This window comes from Littorina saxatilis, linkage group LG11 (genome assembly GCF_037325665.1).
Source record: "Littorina saxatilis isolate snail1 linkage group LG11, US_GU_Lsax_2.0, whole genome shotgun sequence".
In the NCBI taxonomy this organism is placed as follows: Eukaryota; Metazoa; Mollusca; class Gastropoda; order Littorinimorpha; family Littorinidae; genus Littorina; species Littorina saxatilis.
The window spans coordinates 22,072,295-22,091,958 of NC_090255.1; the positions used below are offsets into that span (position 1 = coordinate 22,072,295).

General features: G+C 40.8%; 2 protein-coding genes across 3 annotated transcripts in view; one reads left to right on the top strand and one right to left on the bottom strand.

Moving 5' to 3' along the window:
• Positions 1-343: 343 nt before the first annotated feature.
• On the top strand, positions 344-10,036 carry LOC138980023 (GTPase IMAP family member 9-like). Its single transcript, XM_070352813.1, has 4 exons — positions 344-674; positions 6,186-6,310; positions 6,808-7,048; positions 9,073-10,036. Exons 2-4 carry the CDS (start codon positions 6,195-6,197, stop codon positions 9,691-9,693), a joined length of 978 nt encoding a protein of 325 aa, XP_070208914.1. The 5' UTR covers positions 344-674; positions 6,186-6,194; the 3' UTR covers positions 9,694-10,036.
• Positions 10,037-15,617: 5,581 nt separating this feature from the next.
• Positions 15,618-19,664, bottom strand: part of LOC138980018 (cytochrome P450 2F5-like) — a 426,282-nt gene continuing 422,235 nt past the window's right edge. For both annotated transcript variants that reach the window (XM_070352805.1, XM_070352806.1), the window contains 2 exons: positions 19,465-19,592; positions 15,618-17,359 (listed from right to left, as the gene is read on the bottom strand). In XM_070352805.1, coding sequence (XP_070208906.1) covers positions 17,119-17,359; positions 19,465-19,592 — 369 coding nt within the window. In that variant the 3' untranslated portion in view covers positions 15,618-17,118. The remainder of the gene's footprint in view (positions 17,360-19,464; positions 19,593-19,664) is intronic.

Here is a 19,664-nt window from a genome sequence, read left to right on the forward strand (position 1 = left end):
AGTTAGGTCTAGCACCAAAACGCACCACGGTCCGATTGTCCCTGAGACAATCCGCAAAATTAATTCTTTAAAAATTGCTCGCTCTTTACGTAGGGCACCTAGGATGTTCCCGTTTGGTGAGCGTTCAAATGGAAGGGTGTTTGTACTGTGTGTAAAAGCCTGACAGTATATGTGATGGTTTACGAGAGGCTTACTGTGCCTTTAAAGGTTACCATACGAATAACACAACAACTGTGTTGAACAGAAACACGTTGTGTACGTATATAAATGTGCACAAACAAGCCAGTATAGCATGTGTGTTTTTGATTGAAGACAGGTATAATCTACACACGCAGAGCCGCGTTTACGAGAGATCGCGAAACTGAATTCGCCTACATCTGTGCTGTGAGTCAAAACGAAAAACAAACGGTTACTTGTTGTCGGGGGACAGAGGACAGTCAAATAGAACAATTCTTGCAACTAATGAATAGATCGGAAAATAAGTCGCGTGAAGCGGAATTAGGCCTAAACAGCAACAACCACATAAGACTTCTGCATATTCCCAGCACGATCAACCACGTTAGACTTATGCATATTCACAGCAAGATGAATCTAATTGGCCGTGTCTCTTGATATATGCAATAGCCTTTGAAGACCGATAACAGTATTGGACACAAGAATCTGTACGCTTTTATGTAAGTTCTGTTTTATATGTCAGACTTTTTATGTGTAACTATGTGTCTATTACTTATCTTATGGTTTTTTTTTTAATCTTTTTGCATTTTTTTTAGATTATCTTGTGTATGTGGTCGTTGTCTATGAAATGTAAGTTATTAATGCTTTTATTTTATTTCGTACGAGGAAACTTTTTATATGAAAAATGTTGAATTTTACCACCACGCCACTGCGCCCGTGGTGGTAAGACGTCGGCCTCTTAATCGGGAGGTCGTGAGTTCGAATCCCGGTCGCTTCCGCCTGGTGGGTTAAGAGTGGAGATTTTTCCGATCTCCCAGGTCAACTTATGTGCAGACCTTTGAGCTCGGAAAAATCTTCACCCTTAACCCACCGGCCGCGGCCGGGATTCAAACTCACGACTTTCCGATTAGGAGGCCAATGCCTTAGCACTACGCCACTGCGCCCGCCTTACCCGCACCATTTCTCATGTAAATACTGTAACTTAGGAACTGATTATTTTAATTGTATCAATCTTGGTACATATATTGATACATATACAAGAAATTCACACTTCTAGCAAAGATATTCAACACATTCAAGGTTACGGTCACCGGTCAAGGTCACCTGCCCAGGCCACCCACTATTATCCCTTTAAAATATTTCCTCCGCCGATCCCCAAAATGTCCTACAACTCCTCGACTGTCAAAAATAGGGAAATTAAGCGTAGCGAGTAAACAAGTACACGCCTGCCAAAAGATTTTTTAAAATATATATTTTTTTTTTATTCCCCAATATGTTTATAAATTGTATGTTTGATCTATGTTGGACATAAGCTTCAAAATGTACAATACTTCTATCAAATTAATTTTAAATATATGTAAGTATATGCAGTTGGATATGTGTCTGAAACATGTAGTAATATAAACACACATTAAATCAATAATGGCATGTACATTTACTTGATCAAAAAGAGGATCTACTTAAACACAATACGAACACATAATTATATACAAACCATGCTATTTCAAATCATCGGTCTGAACACGTATTTACTATGTCACATAATATATGAACAAACTGCCGTCTCAACGTAACTTCTTGCTCAAGCACGACATGACATTCAATCATACTGTTTACCATATTTGAATTTGCTGATGGACATTTTTGCAATTAATATAATACCCAATATTGACGGACTGTGTGATGATATCTTCTGCTATGGTCTGTTGAGACAGTGATATCAAAATCGAGACCAGAGGTCGAGATTTTGATATCACTGTTGAAACAGACCAATAGCAGAAGATATCATCATACAGTCAGTCAATGTTAGATATATTGCTAATTCTCTGGACATTTTGTATTTACTGTAAAGAAATTACAAAAGTATTTGTCTCAATTTTGGCTGTTCCATATCCCTCCCTCTGATTATTATTTCTTTTTGTTCACTCTTTTCTTGTACTTTTCAGTATTTCAAAATGTCTTTTCTTTCAAAAAGTCTTTAGTAACTTGCTCAACTAAATTCTGGGATCATTACATTTTCATATATATTTGTATGTTTTTAAAGTTAGGTGTTTTTGTTTTTGAAGTGGGGAAGCAATAAAGAGGTCGTCGATATCAAAACTGATATCGACGGAAATGTCGTCGATATCACTTTTGCACTGAGCTCAGTTTTGCCCAATTGACCAATGGAAATCCACGTAACATATAAAATAGCAATATTGGGGGTTATTTGCTTATTTTCAATTTGATTGTTTTCATTAACTTTATAACCAAATAGGACATCTCGTTCACCAAAAATAATATTTTTGCCAATATGAATGAATATATAATTCTGAACATTTATCCAAAAATTTCTCATCTTCGTACAATTCCAAAAGAAATGTTCAATAAAATCAACATTTCCACAATAATATATTATTTTCTCTAATTTTCATTTTATTTAATAAAATACTGGTGGGATACACGTTAAATATGCAAAATCTTCCACTGTAATAATCTTAATCGTTCTTCTTCTGTACATTTACGTGCCAATGTCCAATAATTTTGATCAATCTGAACTTGATATTTATTTTGCCAAAAGCGTGCAGCGCAGGGCACGGCACTTTTCGCCGTCACTAGCAAGTGGCGAAAGTCGCGCGGCGTGACGGGCTGTTTCCTCGTCGCTGGCTGAGCGTTGTTTTGTTCTCGCGGTCTGCTGGCTCGCGCGCACACAGCTGTTTTTATGGCCCAATATTCAAACTGCCTATATTTACATTATGCTCTACTTTCTCACAAATCTGTGCATAGGGAATAAAGTCATTTCCAACCCATACATCTTTAACATATACAATGCCAGCTTGAATCCAATGTTTAAAAAAAGCGTGTTACTTCTGTACACAATGGCCGTGTTGTTAAATAGACACTCATCCAAAAAGGCATTTTGATCGTTCACAACTTGCGTTCTACTTTCTATCCATATACTCAATACTTCTTTCCAAAAAATGTGAATGTATCAATCTCATTCCAACAAAATCTTTGACACATAGTGAGCATTTATAAAACAAGCAAAATCCTTCCCCCAATTTATTCAACAAAAAAGTCAGTATCATTTTCCACTTTTCAAACAAATCACTTTGTACATTCTTCGCCCATGTTAGCAAAAATGATGTTTGAAAATCATACATATTTATCATATTAATACCTCCTTTCGTATAATCTGAACACAATACAGTCCTCTTTACTTTTTCACACTCCCTTTTGTTGGAGGATTTTTTCTTCCACAAAAAGCGGAAAAAAATAGTGTTCAATTTGTTTGTTCGTTCATGGGCTGAAACTCCCACGGCTTTTACGTGTATGACCGTTTTTACCCCGCCATTTAGGCAGCCATACGCCGCTTTCGGAGGAAGCATGCTGGGTATTTTCGTGTTTCTATAACCCACCGAACTCTGACATGGATTACAGGATCTTTTTCGTGCGCACTTGGTCTTGTGCTTGCGTGTACACACGGGGGTGTTCGGACACCGAGGAGAGTCTGCACACAAAGTTGACTCTGAGAAATAAATCTCTCGCCAAACGTGGGGACGAACTCACGCTGACAGCGGCCAACTGGATACAAATCCAGCGCGCTACCGACTGAGCTATATCCCCGCCCACATAGTGTTCAATGAATGTGGCACCTGTTCTGGATAGAGAACTTGCATTGGGTAAGACATTTGCGACAACAAAAAAGTCTTAATGATACATAATGTTCCTGTAATACTCCTGCCAAAAGATAATAACTAGCTGGCTGCTGATTCTGCCGACTACAATCCGCCTTTGTCACGGATATATTGTAGCTGTCGTTAAAGCCCGTCCTTAATTAAGCACGAAGTCGACTTGGCGGAGCTTCGCGAAGTCTTTTTTTTTTCGAAATCCCGCAGTTGCGGCAAAGTACTTATTTGTACACTGCTTCGCTGCGCAAGTTTTGACATGCGAAGCTACGCCATAGCTCTGCGACGAAGTTGTCCTTTCTGTCAGAAGAGGGCTTTTTGATTCAAGATGGACGTATAAATCACACTCGAACGCGAAGAGTGCATTCCCTTGGACTTCGCCGCGAAGCTATGCTGAAAGTTGTTCATTTAAGGGCCGAATCAGTTCTTGTTCCGGAAGCTTCGTGAAGTGAGCTACGCGAAGTTGACTTCGTCCAATTAAAGACAGGCTTAATTCTTCTTCTTCTTCTGCGTTCGTGGGCTGAAACTCCCACGTACACTCGTGTTTTTTGCACGAGTGGAATTTTACGTGTATGACCGTTTTTTACCCCGCCATTTAGGCAGCCATACGCCGTTTTCGGAGGAAGCATGCTTGGTATTTTCGTGTTTCTATAACCCACCGAACTCTGACATGGACTTTACAATATCTTTTTCGTGCGTACTTGGTCTTGTGCTTGCGTGTACACACGGGGGGTGTTCGGACACCGAGGAGAGTCTGCACACAAAGTTGACTCTGAGAAATAAATCTCTCGCCGAACGTGGGGACGAACTCACGCTGACAGGACAGGCTTAATTCAGAATTGATCTATTCAGAATCAGCAGCCAGTTATCGTTCAGCAGGCGTGTACCTTCTCGGCAGGCGTGTATCGTCTGGTATTTTTATAACCGATTTGTAGGGTTTCCTCTGAAGAACCTTCGTAAATGTCAACATAAACCTCAAATTGTCAATGACGGCATTTCACGTTATCTGGGTCATAGACAGGCATCCGAAGGATAGCTTTACTGCTTCACAGAGCAAGTCAAACAGTTTATTTGACTTACAGCAACACACGTTTTGGTCCATGTCACACACTGGAACTACATTAGCAGGGCAAAGAACAGCAATGGTAGATTTTTTCATCTTTAAGCCTGTATTGTTCTTCTTGAACTCTTGGTATGCTTCAAGCACAGTACAGTAGGGGGCAAAAGTAACGCACAAAAGTCGCCACACTGTTGCAAGAGATTTGTTTGTCATTTTCAAATTGTCGTAAAATATGAACCAGATAAGGTACATAAAAGAGAAAAAAACAGATTCGTGGAGGATAGTGTACGATGAGTGCGTAGTTTGTTTTGATCTTTTTCTGTTTTTACCTTTTTACATTTAGTCAAGTTTTGACTAAATTTTTTAACATAGAGGGGGAATCGAGACAAGGGTCGTGGTACATGGTGTATGTGTGTCTGTGTGTCTTTGTGTGTGCGTGTGTGTGTGTAGAGCGATTCAGAGTAAACTACTGGATCGATCTTTATGAAATTTGACATGAGAGTTCCTGAGTATGATATCCCCGGACGTTTGTTTTATTTTCATTTTTTCGATAAATGTCTTTGATGACGTCATATCCGGCTTTTTGTAAAAGTTGAGGCGGCACTGTCACACCCTCATTTTTCAATCAAATTGATTGAAATTTTGGCCAAGCAATCTTCGACGAAGGCCGGACTTCGGTATTGTATTTCAGCTTGGTGGCTTAAAAATTAATTGATGACTTTGGTCATGAAAAATCTGAAAATTGTAAAAAAAATAATTTGTATAAAACGATCCAAATTTACGTTCATCTTATTCTTCATAATTTTCTGATTCCAAAAACATATAAATATGTTATATTTGTATTAAAAACAAGCTCTGAAAATTATAAAAAAATTAAAATTATGATCAAAATTAAAAAACACTTTCATCTTATTCCTTGTCGGTTCATGATTCCAAAAACATATAGATATGATATGTTTGGATTAAAAACACGCTCAGAAAGTTAAAACGAAGAGAGGTACAGTAAAGCGTGCTATGAAGTACAGCGCAACCGCTACCGCGCCAAACAGGCTCGTCACTTTCACTGCCTTTTGCATTAGCGGCGGACTACGTTCAATTTCATTCTGTGAGTTCCACAGCTTGACTAAATGTAGTAATTTCGCCTTACGCGACTTGTTATAAATTGTGTAATACAGCGTGTCAAGCGATTCGTGGTTGACTTGTGTGCCATGAAATACCAATTGCGTGAAAGCATAGTCAAATTAAGCATTCCTTTCTATTGGTATTGTTGTGCTCTTTCCCAGACCGCACCAATGTTCCAAGATTTGACCGAGATGGCAGAAGAAGAGGAAAGAAGATGGCTTCTCGCCGAAGACTCCGTGAATCTTTTTGACGGATGTCTTCACGACATGACTTCCGACGAATACAGGTGAGACAAAACCGCGATAAACCATGATGGCGTACATTCAAACATGTCCTGAGTAAAGTCAAGTCAGATCATATCAAGCTAATACAACTCAAGGTTAATAGACGCGTTCCGAGAATGGCTCTTTTGGTGTTGTCATTAGCTGTCAAGTTGTTCTCATTTAAAAACTGAGGTTGGTAAACACACATGGAATCTGATCGGTGAAGGCAAGAAATCATGGAGGAAGTGAATAATGAGCTCTCATGAGCATATTGTAGCCAGAAATGGGACTCATATTAAACAGAAACTGCATAGCATGCACATCATGATGTACATTTGAAGCCACGATCGTAAGCGAGGCGGATGTACTCGATCAGGTCCCGAGCTCAAAGGTTATATGAGCAACCATTTCAAATTAAAGTCAGGCATTTTCATGGATGGATTTTCTAACTATCCGGGTCAAGAAATGTGTTTCCTGAACAGTTTAGGAATTCACGTATTTCACGTGTATGCTGTCGCAGGGTGATTCTTGTAGGCAAGACAGGCAGTGGAAAGAGCAGCGTTGGAAACAGACTCCTGAACAGACCAGACATTGTAGCCCCCTTTCCGGGATCAGCTGCCGCGACACCCCGAACTCAAGAGTGGGCCGACTACAGCGTTGATCCATACGACCAGGGAGGCTTTGTGGTGTCTCCTTGGCCCTACACCTGTACCATAGACTGTCGTTATAACGAAGGCAGGGCGTGGGGCAAGGAACTGAAGGTTGGTGATTGTTGTTAGCGGGAGATCATGCACCGTCATCGCGTGTTTTCGTTTCTGGGCAATTTTTCTCAAGAAAATGTGCTACACATCGAATACAACAGTGTCGTGCCTCTCGTGCTATTGTCAATTTCCTGCATTTCTGAGTAGTTGAACATGTCTCCTTTCAGATCTCCAATTGTTAATCTGCCTAAAACAAATGCTCCCTAGAAGCCATAATAATTAGATATTGAGGATAAACGCCCTGATCGTTTTGCTTTGCGTTGAAACAGAATCAGTTTTTGACACCGCACAATCTTGATGTTCTACCCCGTGTTACCCACGCAAACAATATACTAAATTAAGCAAAAACATTATTGCACCCATTTTCGTACCTCAACTAAAACATTCATTTTCCTGTGTCATTTTACTCAAACTTTATATGTCATTAAAGGCCCTTCACTGGGCTACCTTGCTCACTGTTTGGATCAAAGATTTCTGTTTTAAGTAACCCTCAAAATGGACGCAAAAGCCTCTCGTTTTCTACTGCTCATGCGCTCAACACATGCATCAGTAGAACTGACATAACACAAGAGATACGCCAGATAGCAAAACAAAACTACCTGTTCTGGATAGATAAATGATGTTTCTTTCTTCTCGTTTGTAAACGTTGCCAAGTTAAGCCTATTCTGAATTTGTGTCGATTTTTTTAATTGGTACCTGACGTTTTTGTCAGGTCGATTTTGGGGGTACCCTGACTTCGGCGGCGGTCACGTGATACCTACAAAAGAAATCTTTGATCGGAAAAGTGTGCCCGGTAGCCAAGTGAAGGGCCTTTAATGGCATATAAAGTTTGAATGAAATGACACGGCAATGAATGTTTTAGTTGCGGTACGAAAATGGGTGCAATAATTTGTTTGCTCAGTTTATTAACAGAAGTAGCGTGTCTCGCTCCGTCGAGCTTCAATGATGCTTTGATCGGGTGTCCGTCCACAACGACAACCTCGAAGTTTCAAATGGAAGCCTGTAAATGTATCATTATTTGGTTACTCGGCAAGAACATGAGTTTTCTCAAAGTCAAAAGCTCACGTTGCATACCTCGGCTTTGCTTGAATACAACACACAGGCATGCTTTAGAAGCAAACGGATGTAACTCTTGCTATGTTATCCATAGAAGGGAGATAGTATTTCAGCTCCAGATTTAAAACGTTGATTATCATGTATCTCGGGAAGAATATGAGTTTTCTCAGTGATAAGTGTACGTTGGATCCCTCAGCTTGGCTGGATCAAAAGACTACCATGGTCTAGAAACTGTGTTATCCACAAATGGGAGGTAACTCGATCTTGTTTTGTTATGCATAGAGGGGATGTAACTCTTGTTATACAAACATACCTTGCCATTCTCACTGGTGTAAAGTTATTATATTAAGTAACATCATTCTGCAGCTCAATTATCTAAACAAAAATTCATTGAAGAGGGGTTGCTCATGTCAAAAGGAACCAAATTTGCAGCAAGGTCAAATTATGTTGATAACTCTTGCTATGAAACCAAACATTAATGTAATTGATATAAAATGATGGTAATTGCCTAGAACTTAATCAATTAGGGGAAGCAATCTGTGTCTTATAAGCCAAATTTGTAGGATTTTTGTTCTAGCTTAAAGGTCAAATTATGTTGATGCCAACACTCTATTTGTTGTCTAACTCTTTTTTCTTTTTTTTTCTTTTTTAAGTCGGGTCCAGCTTGTTAGTATGTTGAAAAATGTCAGGGTATCTTCTTCTGTTCAACTGAGAATTGAATGTCAATTTGGTCAAACAAAAAAATATGGGACCAAAACGACAAACGAGACATTTCTTGGACCATTCTGTAGATTAACATCCAGCTACGTTAATCTTCTGTATGAGACAACTTTAAGACACATACATGTATTTGTGTGTGTGTGTGTGTGTGTGTGTGTGTGTGTGTGTGTGTGTGTGTGTGTGTGTGTGTGTGTCCCTTTCCTGCGCGTGCGTGCGTGCGTGCGTGTGTTTGTGTTTGTTCACTGCAGGTGATTGACACCCCTGGCATATTCGCCACAAGCGAAGACGTCAAACACACTCTGATCGAGCTCACCCGCTGCATGGCTCTCAGTGCCCCCGGCCCGCAAGCCATCATCTTCGTTGTTCGCCTCGACAGCACGTTCACGCCCGAAGAACAAGATGTCTTTGATAAAATATTGAAAATATTCGGCGAAAAGGTAACAGAGTATATGATCATCGCTTTCACTCACGGAGAAATTCTGGACAACCACCGTTCAGATGCAGATGTCCAACGTCTTGTGAGCATGATACCGAATCTTCAAACCGTTTTACAAAGCGTGCACTATAGATATGTGATTTTCTGTAACACTCCAACCAGACAGGAAGAGGCAGTGCGAGAACTGCTTCAGAAAATTGATCAGTTGAAGAAACAGAGCAGCTGTCCGCACTTTGTTAATGATACCTTGAGTAAGCAGGCTGAAGTGATCGAGGAAAGGGTAAGAAAGCTCACGCAGAAAAGGCCTGATCTCACTGACGCAGAAGTGCTGTCAGAAGTAAGACGTCAGATAGCCCGGAGTGACGACACCAAAAAGTTTGCTCTGAAGCTGCTGGGGGGGGCACCGCAGGATTTTTCACGTTTGTGGATTTAACTGTGGAGGTCTGAAAGCTCTACTCTATGAGGTGAGCATTCGGGATGAATGTGGGCGGCATTTCTTTACTCCGTTCGTGGTTACCCCAGTTGCTGCCCATGTGGGACCCAGATCGACTAACTAGGCCCCAGAAGACATGTGCAAAATAATAAAAAAAACGCTGGCGCTGGACCCGAGTACTCTTCAGACTGGCTCGCTCCCCCAGTATGAAAGTTTTTGTCTTGTGCACGTGGATTTAAAAAAAAAAAAAATTATTTTACACAATTAAACACATTATTAGAGTAAAATAAAACATTAAAACGTTCATAATAAACAATAGTAAACAAGAATTAAAAAAAAAATAGACCGCCCATGCCGGGAATCGAACCCGGATCCCTTTGGCCATAGTCGGAAACGCTTTCCTCCAAGCCAACAAATCTGACATTCGCCAGTGAACTCAAATGCCTATAATCCTCGCGCAGTGGTACACGCACGCAAAGCACGCAAAGCCTGGTACGGTGTCGCTGGCTTGGCTGGGCGGTTTATCAGCCGAACGGCTATTCTGACCCACCGCGAATTGCGCCCTCCGTTAAGAGTCGTTTTTGTGGAATATTTCGCATTTAGGTCCCAGGTAACATTATGAAGTTTTAATACGATCAATCGGACCTATTATCAAGTTAGTGTGTCAACTTTTGAACGAACTGCGCCCAGTAGTTTCCCAGCAATAAGCTGTTAAGTCGAGACAGACAGACAGACACACACACACACACAATTAAAGTCTGCAGGACCCTTGTACTGCGTACTCGGGGACATGGGGCCGATATTGGGCCCACATGCGGTGCTGGTAGGGGAACTAGGTGCAAGAACACTCGTTGTAGCTGGGATGCATTGTTTGGCTGAGCTATATTCTATGGTTGCAAAGTATGCTTTCTTTGCGTTGATTTCGCTCTGTATTGCTTCACACCCAGGTTTGAACACTTCCTTGACGGGCGCAGTGGCGTGGTGGTAAGACGTCGGCCTCCTAATCGGGAGGTCGTGAGTTCGAATCCCGGTCGCTGCCGCCTGGTGGGTTAAGAGTGGAGATTTTTCCAATCTCCCAGGTCAACTTATGTGCAGACCTGCCAGTGACTTAACCCCCTTCGTGTGTACACGCAAGCACAAGACCAAGTGCGCACGGAAAAGATCCTGTAATCCATGTCGGAGTTCGGTGGGTTATGGAAACACAAAAATACCCAGCATGCCTGCTCAACGAAAGCGGAGTGAGCTGACTATGCTCTCAGGTTATAGTGTGGGGAACCCAAATGGGCAAACGAGCTCACACGTTACCAGACAAATTCTGGAACGCTGAAGAAGAAGAACACTTCCTTATGAATTACAATGTTGCCAAATACGGGATGCGCTTCTTGTACATTAACTTATATGTTCTGCCATAAATTGTGTATTCATGTAACGAGTTTTATAGTAGTAGTACAAGAAGATTATTCCCTCCTTAGGGCGAGGGCCAGATGCAAAAAAACAAGAATTGTCATTGTCATTTTTATTTGGATGGATGAAGGGGCTGTGATGGGCGCCACGTGCTAGTGGTGGTGGTGGTGGTGGTGGAGGTGGTGGTGGTGGTGGTGTGACTGCTCTTTCGACAGCAGTTGGTCAACTCATGGCTTCTGTCGAAAGGAGGAAACAAGAGGGAACAGGAGAGGGAGGACGTGAAGCTGCTAACAGAACTTGTGTCATTTCTTAAAGTAAGCTTGATTGGATCAGATCAGTCATTTTTCGGGCAAGATGTTGCAATGTTTCTTGTTTGTTTGTTTTCGTATTCTGAGCTTTATCGACTATGAGTGTAAGATTTGCAGGATGACCTAGACGGTACAAGGAAAAAAAGCACATTCCTTTGAACTTTGACAACCGTATGTTGAAGGTATCCGTCTTGGACTAGAATTCAATTTTAATTCTGTTTACAGCAGGCTTGGTATGGTAAAGCATTCTGAACTTTATTGAATACGAGTGTAAATGAGCTGCCTTCCTTAGGCCAAAAAAAAAGGTCTGTTTACGGTAACCCGACCGACCCTAGTTTTTAGGCCCGACCCTAATCTTTTTTTTGGATCGTCTGAAAAAAAAACCGCATCCAAAATAGAGCTGTTTGCGCTCAAACAGCAGACGACAGAAGGGAGGTAAGCTCAAAGTACTGTTTATAGTTATGTTGGGCAAAAACAGGGATTGATGAGAAGAAATGAACTGTGAAACATCATAGAGAGGGGAGAAAAAAAATAGAACAAAAATGGAAAAAAAATGGGGAAAAAAGCCGACCTACCGACCCTATTTTTTCACCCTATGTTACCGTAAACAGACCCTTTTTTTTTGGCCTTAACACATAACTGGGATATCATGCTGTCCCCTGTTTTGCTTTGCTTTGAAACAGAATACATTTTTGACAACAACAAAAAACACAAAAAATCAAATCTTGATGCTTTAACCCGTGTTACCCACGCAAACAGTAGAAAATAACAGAAGTTTTAAACGACCTTATTCAAATTGAATAGAGACAAATCTGAATAAAAATAATTTCAGTGGAATTCGGATAAATCAGTGGAATCTGAACTGTTCCAGCGGTTAGTTTAAGTGGAAAACGTGACAGTGTTTAAAAGACCAATATGTGTAAATGTGGTGATTTGGATTACAAATATAGGCTTTTTAAATAGACATTTACCGTTAAAAAATATTTGAAGGTGTAACCACAAAATAAAGGGTTATCATTTTTGTGATTTATAATACTAAATCACAAGTTGCCTATTAAGAAAGGAAGATAAATTATTGTATTACAGACAGAAAGATTGAAAAGGGTGATATTGGTGATAGACTTCATTATGTATTTCATTGCAGTTTCTTTAGTGCACTGAGAGAAATAATGCATTCGATTTCAGTATGGTAATAATCCAAATAGGGTTAAGCTCCATCTTTTGTTTTCTACAACAAAATCAAAGTCTTATTAATTCCCTTTATGAAATGCATTAAACAAGACGTTTAAATTTATGTTGATATCTTAAATTAATTTAGTTTGTTGTTGTTTTGGTTTCCGCCATGTTCCAGACAAATGTATACAATCAGAACCCGTGAATTTCTATTTTTGAATTTTGAAATCCTTATCTACTTCACCGGACTAAGCTTATTTGAATTTTGAAATCCTTATCTACTTCACCGGACTAAGCTTATTTGAATTTTGAAATCCTTATCTACTTCACCGGACTAAGCTTATTTGTATTTTTGAAACAAAAATCACAAAACAAATAGACTGCCAGCGTTCAAAATAAAAAAAACCAGGAAATGTAACTTCTTGAGAAAAACAAACAAACAAGAAAAAAAATTAATGTCAATAATTAAAGGTTCCAACAACTTACTTTTCTATTTTGTAAACAATGTACGTTTCTTTTCTTTTATATGTTTTGATCGATATTAATGTACATGTACCCCCATCCGATTTTCTTAAATAAATTCTTTCCCTTGCTTTGCCTTGGACAATAAGCAACCTTGGACAATAAGCATCCTTGGACAATAATCATCCTTGGACAATAAGCATCCTTGGACAATAAGCATCCTTGGACAATAAGCATCCTTGGACAATAAGCATCCTTGGACAATAAGCATCCTTGGACAATGTCCTTATATATCCTTATATCCTCGTTATGTTTGTTTGTTTGTTTGTTTGTTCGTTCATGGACTGAAACTCCCACGGCTTTTACGTGTATACGCCGCTTTCGGAGGAAGCATGCTGGGTATTTTCGTGTTTCTATAACCCACCGAACTCTGACATGGATTACAGGATCTTTTTCGTGCGCACTTGGTCTTGTGCTTGCGTGTACCCACGGGGGTGTTCGGACACCGAGGAGAGTCTGCACACAAAGTTGACTCTGAGAAATAAATCTCTCACCGAACGTGGGGACGAACTCACGCTGACAGCGGCCAACTGGATACAAATCCAACGCGCTACCGACTGAGCTACATCCCCGCCCCTCGTTATGTATTTAGTTCGGCTTTTAGCGCCTGTCGTCATAAGACATTTTGAGTGCAGTTGAAGTTTAATTTCACCTACTCCTATTTTTTTGTTCAATAAATTTGTTAAAACATCAAAGAGAAAGGAAAAGCAGAGGGATTTTGTTTGGAATATGTATTTTACAACTTTGGAGTCACAGTCTGAAGTAACTTGTGAGAATTGAGTTTGGGTTGTAAAACCCTGTGATCAGTACATGTAATCCAATTTCTGTCAAGAAATCACGGACATATGTCACCAGTCTTTTAAAACTTTGTAAATTAGCAGAGGAGTAACAAACAATGTGTCTACAGTTTGGCTTGTTGGCTGTGAATGTTCGCAGTAATGTACGGTGTTTGTAGGGTCCTTGTTTTTTTTCCTGCTGCTTTTATTGATTTTACCGCTGTTTTCTTGTTTGGTATCAGTAAAGTGTGAAAACTATTGTATTTACTACATTTACGCTGGATTATTTAACGCCACACTCTAAAGCTTGTTCTCTGAAATAAACAGTTCTTATACGCACATTCACTGGAGTGAGATTCAGTGTTGCGTGTTGTCTGTAACGTCCAAGGCGAATGGGCATCTTGTGATTGTATCTTGTTTACTGTGGTGTCCGTTGTGGTGTTGCTAATGATGTTGTAGTTGTTATCGAGGTGATGGTGATGGTTTTCTTCTTCTTCTTCGTGTTTATCTTGTTGATTGTATGTGTGTGTGTGTGTGTGTGTGTGTGTGTGTGTGTGTGTGTGTGTGTGTGTGTGTGTGTGTGTGTGTGTGTGCGCGCGCGCGCGCACATCATGAAAATCAGTTTTCGCCCGCTCGCCAGGAAGCCGAGCGAATGAATGTGTTGGGTCGATACATTTGTGATTGTAACGTATTTTTGTCATTAGTAACGTTCCGACAACTTACCTTTCTTGTTTTTATATTTAGTCAAGTTTTGACTAAATATTTTAACGTAGAGGGGGTAATCGAGACGAGGGTCGTGGTGTATGTGCGTGTGTGCGTGTGTGTGTGTGTGTGCGTGTGTGTGTGTGTAGAGCGATTCAGACTAAACTACTGGACCGATCTTTATGAAATTTGACATGAGAGTTCCTGGGTATGAAATCCCCGAACGTTTTTTTCATTTTTTTGATAAATGTCTTTGATGACGTCATATCCGGCTTTTCGTGAAAGTTGAGGCGGCACTGTCACGCCCTCATTTTTCAACCAAATTGATTCAAATTTTGGTCAAGTAATCTTCGACGAAGCCCGGGATTCGGTATTGCATTTCAGCTTGGTGGCATAAAAATTAATTAATGACTTTGGTCATTAAAAATCTGAAAATTGTAAAAAAAAATAAAAATTTATAAAACGCTCCAAATTTACGTTTATCTTATTCTCCATCATTTGCTGATTCCAAAAACATATAAATATGTTATATTCGGATTAAAAACAAGCTCTGAAAATTAAATATATAAAAATTATTATCAAAATTAAATTGTCGAAATCAATTTAAAAACACTTTCATCTTATTCCTTGTCGGTTCCTGATTCCAAAAACATATAGATATGATATGTTTGGATTAAAAACACGCTCAGAAAGTTAAAACAAAGAGAGGTACAGAAAAGCGTGCTATCCTTCTTAGCGCAACTACTACCCCGCTCTTCTTGTCAATTTCACTGCCTTTGCCATGAGCGGTGGACTGACGATGCTACTAGTATACGGTCTTGCTGAAAAATGGCAGCTACTTGACTAAATATTGTATTTTCGCCTTACGCGACTTGTTTATTCTTAATTTTGGAACGTTGGCAGTCTCTTTGGTTTTGGATTTATGTTATGTCTAAGATGTTCTGGTGTGTAGGTATCTGTCAACTTGGCATGAGGCGGTCAAACAAACACATGACAAAGAAGAACAAAGAAACACAAAATCAACTAATCAAGAGTCAGGTGAAGTTTCAAATGTGTATTCAAACGGGAATCGGTCCAAGAAAACAAGTATTAAAAAAATATACATGAGGTATTCCATGGAAAATATATCAGTACAAAGTACAACTGGGCTTGCTATTGTTGCAATCAGTTCCTTTTCCGTCTCATAGAAGACCTATCGAGTCAATAAGCCAGCCTATCAAAAACCTGCTGCCTTTGCATAAAAAAGAACAAGACTAGCATGCCAACGAAAGATGCATGAACATCATGGCTGCCGTTTTAGCATAAACCAAGAACCAAACTAACATACACAAAATCCAACTACTGATCAAGCTACATCAAGGCTGGGGCCTTAGCCTCGACCAAGAACAAAACTAGCATACAAACAATCCAACTACCAACAAAGGTACAGCTAAAATAGTGCAAAGCATGCAGCAATTTATAAAACAGCAAATGTTATGACTATAGTCTTACCACACTTACACCCATATAAAGGAAACAACAGCAAATTGCAATACCACCGGCTACAAACTGACTCTCGAAATACATCGCAGAGCTGTAGTCATGTCACAAAAACAGTTCTTTTTGTTCTGGTTAGTTCCTAGAAAGAACCAACAAATGTGTACTTGACACTGGTAACAAACGGCAAACGTTCGCCCCAAAGCATCCACAAAAAACAACCCTTGCCCAAAAAGAATTAGCGGCAATTGCCACAACAAAAACCATACGTATTTACAAATTGGCTACAAGGTAAACATCTTATACATTCAACTTACATGTGTGGGATTCTTCCGGTTTATGCCGGAAATCCTGATTCGATTGTGGCCTCTTTTTTCTCTCTCTATGTGTGTGTGTGTGTATGTGTGTGTGTGTGTGTGGTGTGTGTGTGTGTGTGTGTGTGTGTGTCAGTGTGTGTGTATATGTGTGTGTATATGTGGGTGTATGTGTGTGTGTGTGTGTGTGTGTGTGTTTGGTTCGGTTCAGGATTCATGACATTTTTCAGTCCCACCCATGAACTTAATCTGCATTCGAAAAAGGCAATGAACTCTAATACGAGGCAGGGAAAACAAATTGCAAACATCTCAAAATCACCATGCACCTAAAACAATAGTTAGGGGTCAAAGACCGACGTATTAGCCGGGACGTTGGCTAAAGCTTGAGTGGAGAGGGAGAAACTAAGACAAAGGCCGTAATGTGGATCACGTGGCTCTTTAGACTCAGAGACTTTACCGGACCCACAGACGTATACACGATTATTTGTCCGTGGTATCATTTTAGTAAAAGAGGATAACTCCAATATGGGAGCATAATTTTGTGCAAGTCAAAGACCCACTCCGCCTTGTGAAAACAGTTTAACTCACTGTCTCAGATCTGGTCAGAATTTGACACGGTATAAGGCCATCCCTCCACTTGGTCATATACTGAAAATCACCACCCTGACTGCTTGCTGTGGTGAAGTTTTTCATGAACTAATTTCCGAAAAAAGGCACCAATGGGCGTCAGCTTCTTGGTTCAGCTGGGTGTCATGTCGAGTTGGCTAAATGTGGTTGTGTGTGCGCCCGGGGTCTGAAGACGGCGTGGTAGGGCTTCACTTCCGCCGAGATTCCGTTCATCCATGAGCAGCCGGTGACCGGAAGTAGTTTGTGTTGTGTCGGAGGGAGAATATCAAAATGCTGTAAGAGCGTGGTGACGTAGAGAAAGACACGTGACTTGGCGAAACTCTCTCCCGGGCATGCCCTCTTTCCAACTCCAAACGGCATCAGACTGCAAGCAGAAACATAATAATACTGTTAATAATTGTGTACCAGACTGTAGGCAGAAACATATACTATTATCCATTGTGTGCCAGACTACAGGCAGAAACATATACTGGTGTCATCATTTTCACGAGTTTTCATTCACAAACATCTAGGAAATAAATCTCATGTTCCCCATGCAATAACTCGAGGTGGTGATTGGGTTTGAGCTTTCAGGTGAAACGTGGATTGTCAAAGTAAAAGCCAATCAGGCTGATTGTTTGATGTGTGGAACCATCGCGGCTTTGGATTTGTGTTTCCGAGGACAACGATTGTAAGCATTCACTCTCAAAGACCCAATCAATGTTGATAATTACCGCGGCGACTCATGGTCAATTTGCAACATATCTCTGTAATCGCAAAATCCACAACGAAAAGTCATAAACACTTAAAAGAAAAGAAATATGCTCAACACTTACTGAACTCACAGGTATGATCGCAGCTCTGTACATTTTCAGACTGGAAGAAAAGCGTCAACAAGCTACGTTTGACGTCACATACAAGTTTGACGTGTTATCTCGTGCTACTGTGACGATGCTTTGTGGCCCGGAGTTGGATTCTAAAAATTCGTCTCCCTGTGGGTTATTGTGCATTTTGTTGCACAACCAAAATGATGACAAAAGCGATTTTTGGTGGCCTGTTGTCAGACCAGCATTTTGTTGTTGGTCCTCGGGGAGCATATCTCCTTTTGTCTCATATTTATCAACCGCGGCCTTCGGCCTTGGTCGATAAAGATGAAACAAAAGACGATATGGTCCCCTTGGACCAACAAAAAAGCTGGTCTGTCAACAAGCCACCTTTCCTTTCCTTCCTTAGGCCATTATGAACCCCCGGGGGAGCATAGGCCATCGACGACAATTCTCCATCCGACACGGTCCTGGGCTGCCCTTTCGATCTGGCTCCAGGTCTTCCCCTGCCTGTTGATCTCTGCTTCGGTGTCTCGTCTCCAGCTGTTGCGCGGCCGGCCTCTCTTCCTTTTCCCTTGTGGATTCCACTTCAGGGCTTGCCTCGTGATACTGGATGCTGGCTTTCTCAGGGTGTGCCCTATCCAGCCCCATTTCCTCCGGAGAATTAGCTGCGCCGCTGGTTTCTGGTCAGCTCTCTGCCAAAGGTCTTCATTTCGGATTCTGTCCGTCCATCTGGAGGACATGGAGGACAACAGAGACCATGCTGGGAAAGATCCAAATCTTTGTCAACATCTGCTTGAGGCGCATCCTAAACAACAAGCCACCAAACATCTTATATTATCCATTGTGTGCCAGACTACAGGCAGAAACATATACTGTTATCCATTGTGGGCCAGACTGCAGGCAGAAACATACACTGGACACAAAAAATTAAAGATATTTGTTCAGTGGCATAGACCAGATGTTAAACAGCAGTCTTTTGGACAGTACCTGCTATTCAGACTCGGTCGTGTGACGGCTTCGTTAGACATCAGCTAATCTTGTGTGGAAGAAAACTTCTGTCACACGACCGAGTCTGAATATCATTTATGCCTCACGCTTTGATAAGGCTAACCGCATCAGCCATTATTGTAGAGAGATCTATTTCTTTGACGGAAGTGACCGAACAACTATGAATGACGTCTCTGTATGTGTGAATGACGTCACAGCCTTATCTTTTGGAGCATCGCATTCTTTATGACTCTTTCTGTGTCTGAATGCGCGAAATGTTTATTCTTTTCGGTTTCTTTGTCTTGTCTGTACACAACTCTGTATTTCTATTTCAGACTCACAGGCCTCATGATCGAGTCACTTTCCACTTTCCACTAAATTCGCGAATGGAAACAGTACTGTTGTCTGGGATGCCGTCAGCAGTATTCTCAGTGTTGAAGAATTTGTGAAGAGAAGAAACGATGGATGGCATGAGGCCGAAGCATGGCTTACCAGTTTAACGAATGCTTGAGTTGCATTTGCATTGCTTTGTTTACAAGAGAAGTAAACAAAGTAAGAACGTTCTCTACTGTTCATGTTATTTCTGAACGCTCGACACACGACAGTGGGATACCTTCCAACTTCGCTGGGATTAATTGATTAATTGGTTAAAAACAGGGAACACAAGTCAGCTGACCTCTGTCTCAGCGGATGACTGGCTGGCAGCAATTGACCTTCGTCGTCAAGGAAACGCTCAGGTTTGAACGCGTGCGGGTCGGCATAGGTTTCTGGGTCGTGGTGGAACAGCACACTATTTGCAAACACCTGTGAAAGAACCACGGGCAGTGAGATTAAGGCTATTTCCTTTATTGCCTTCTCTCTCTCTCTCTCTCTCTC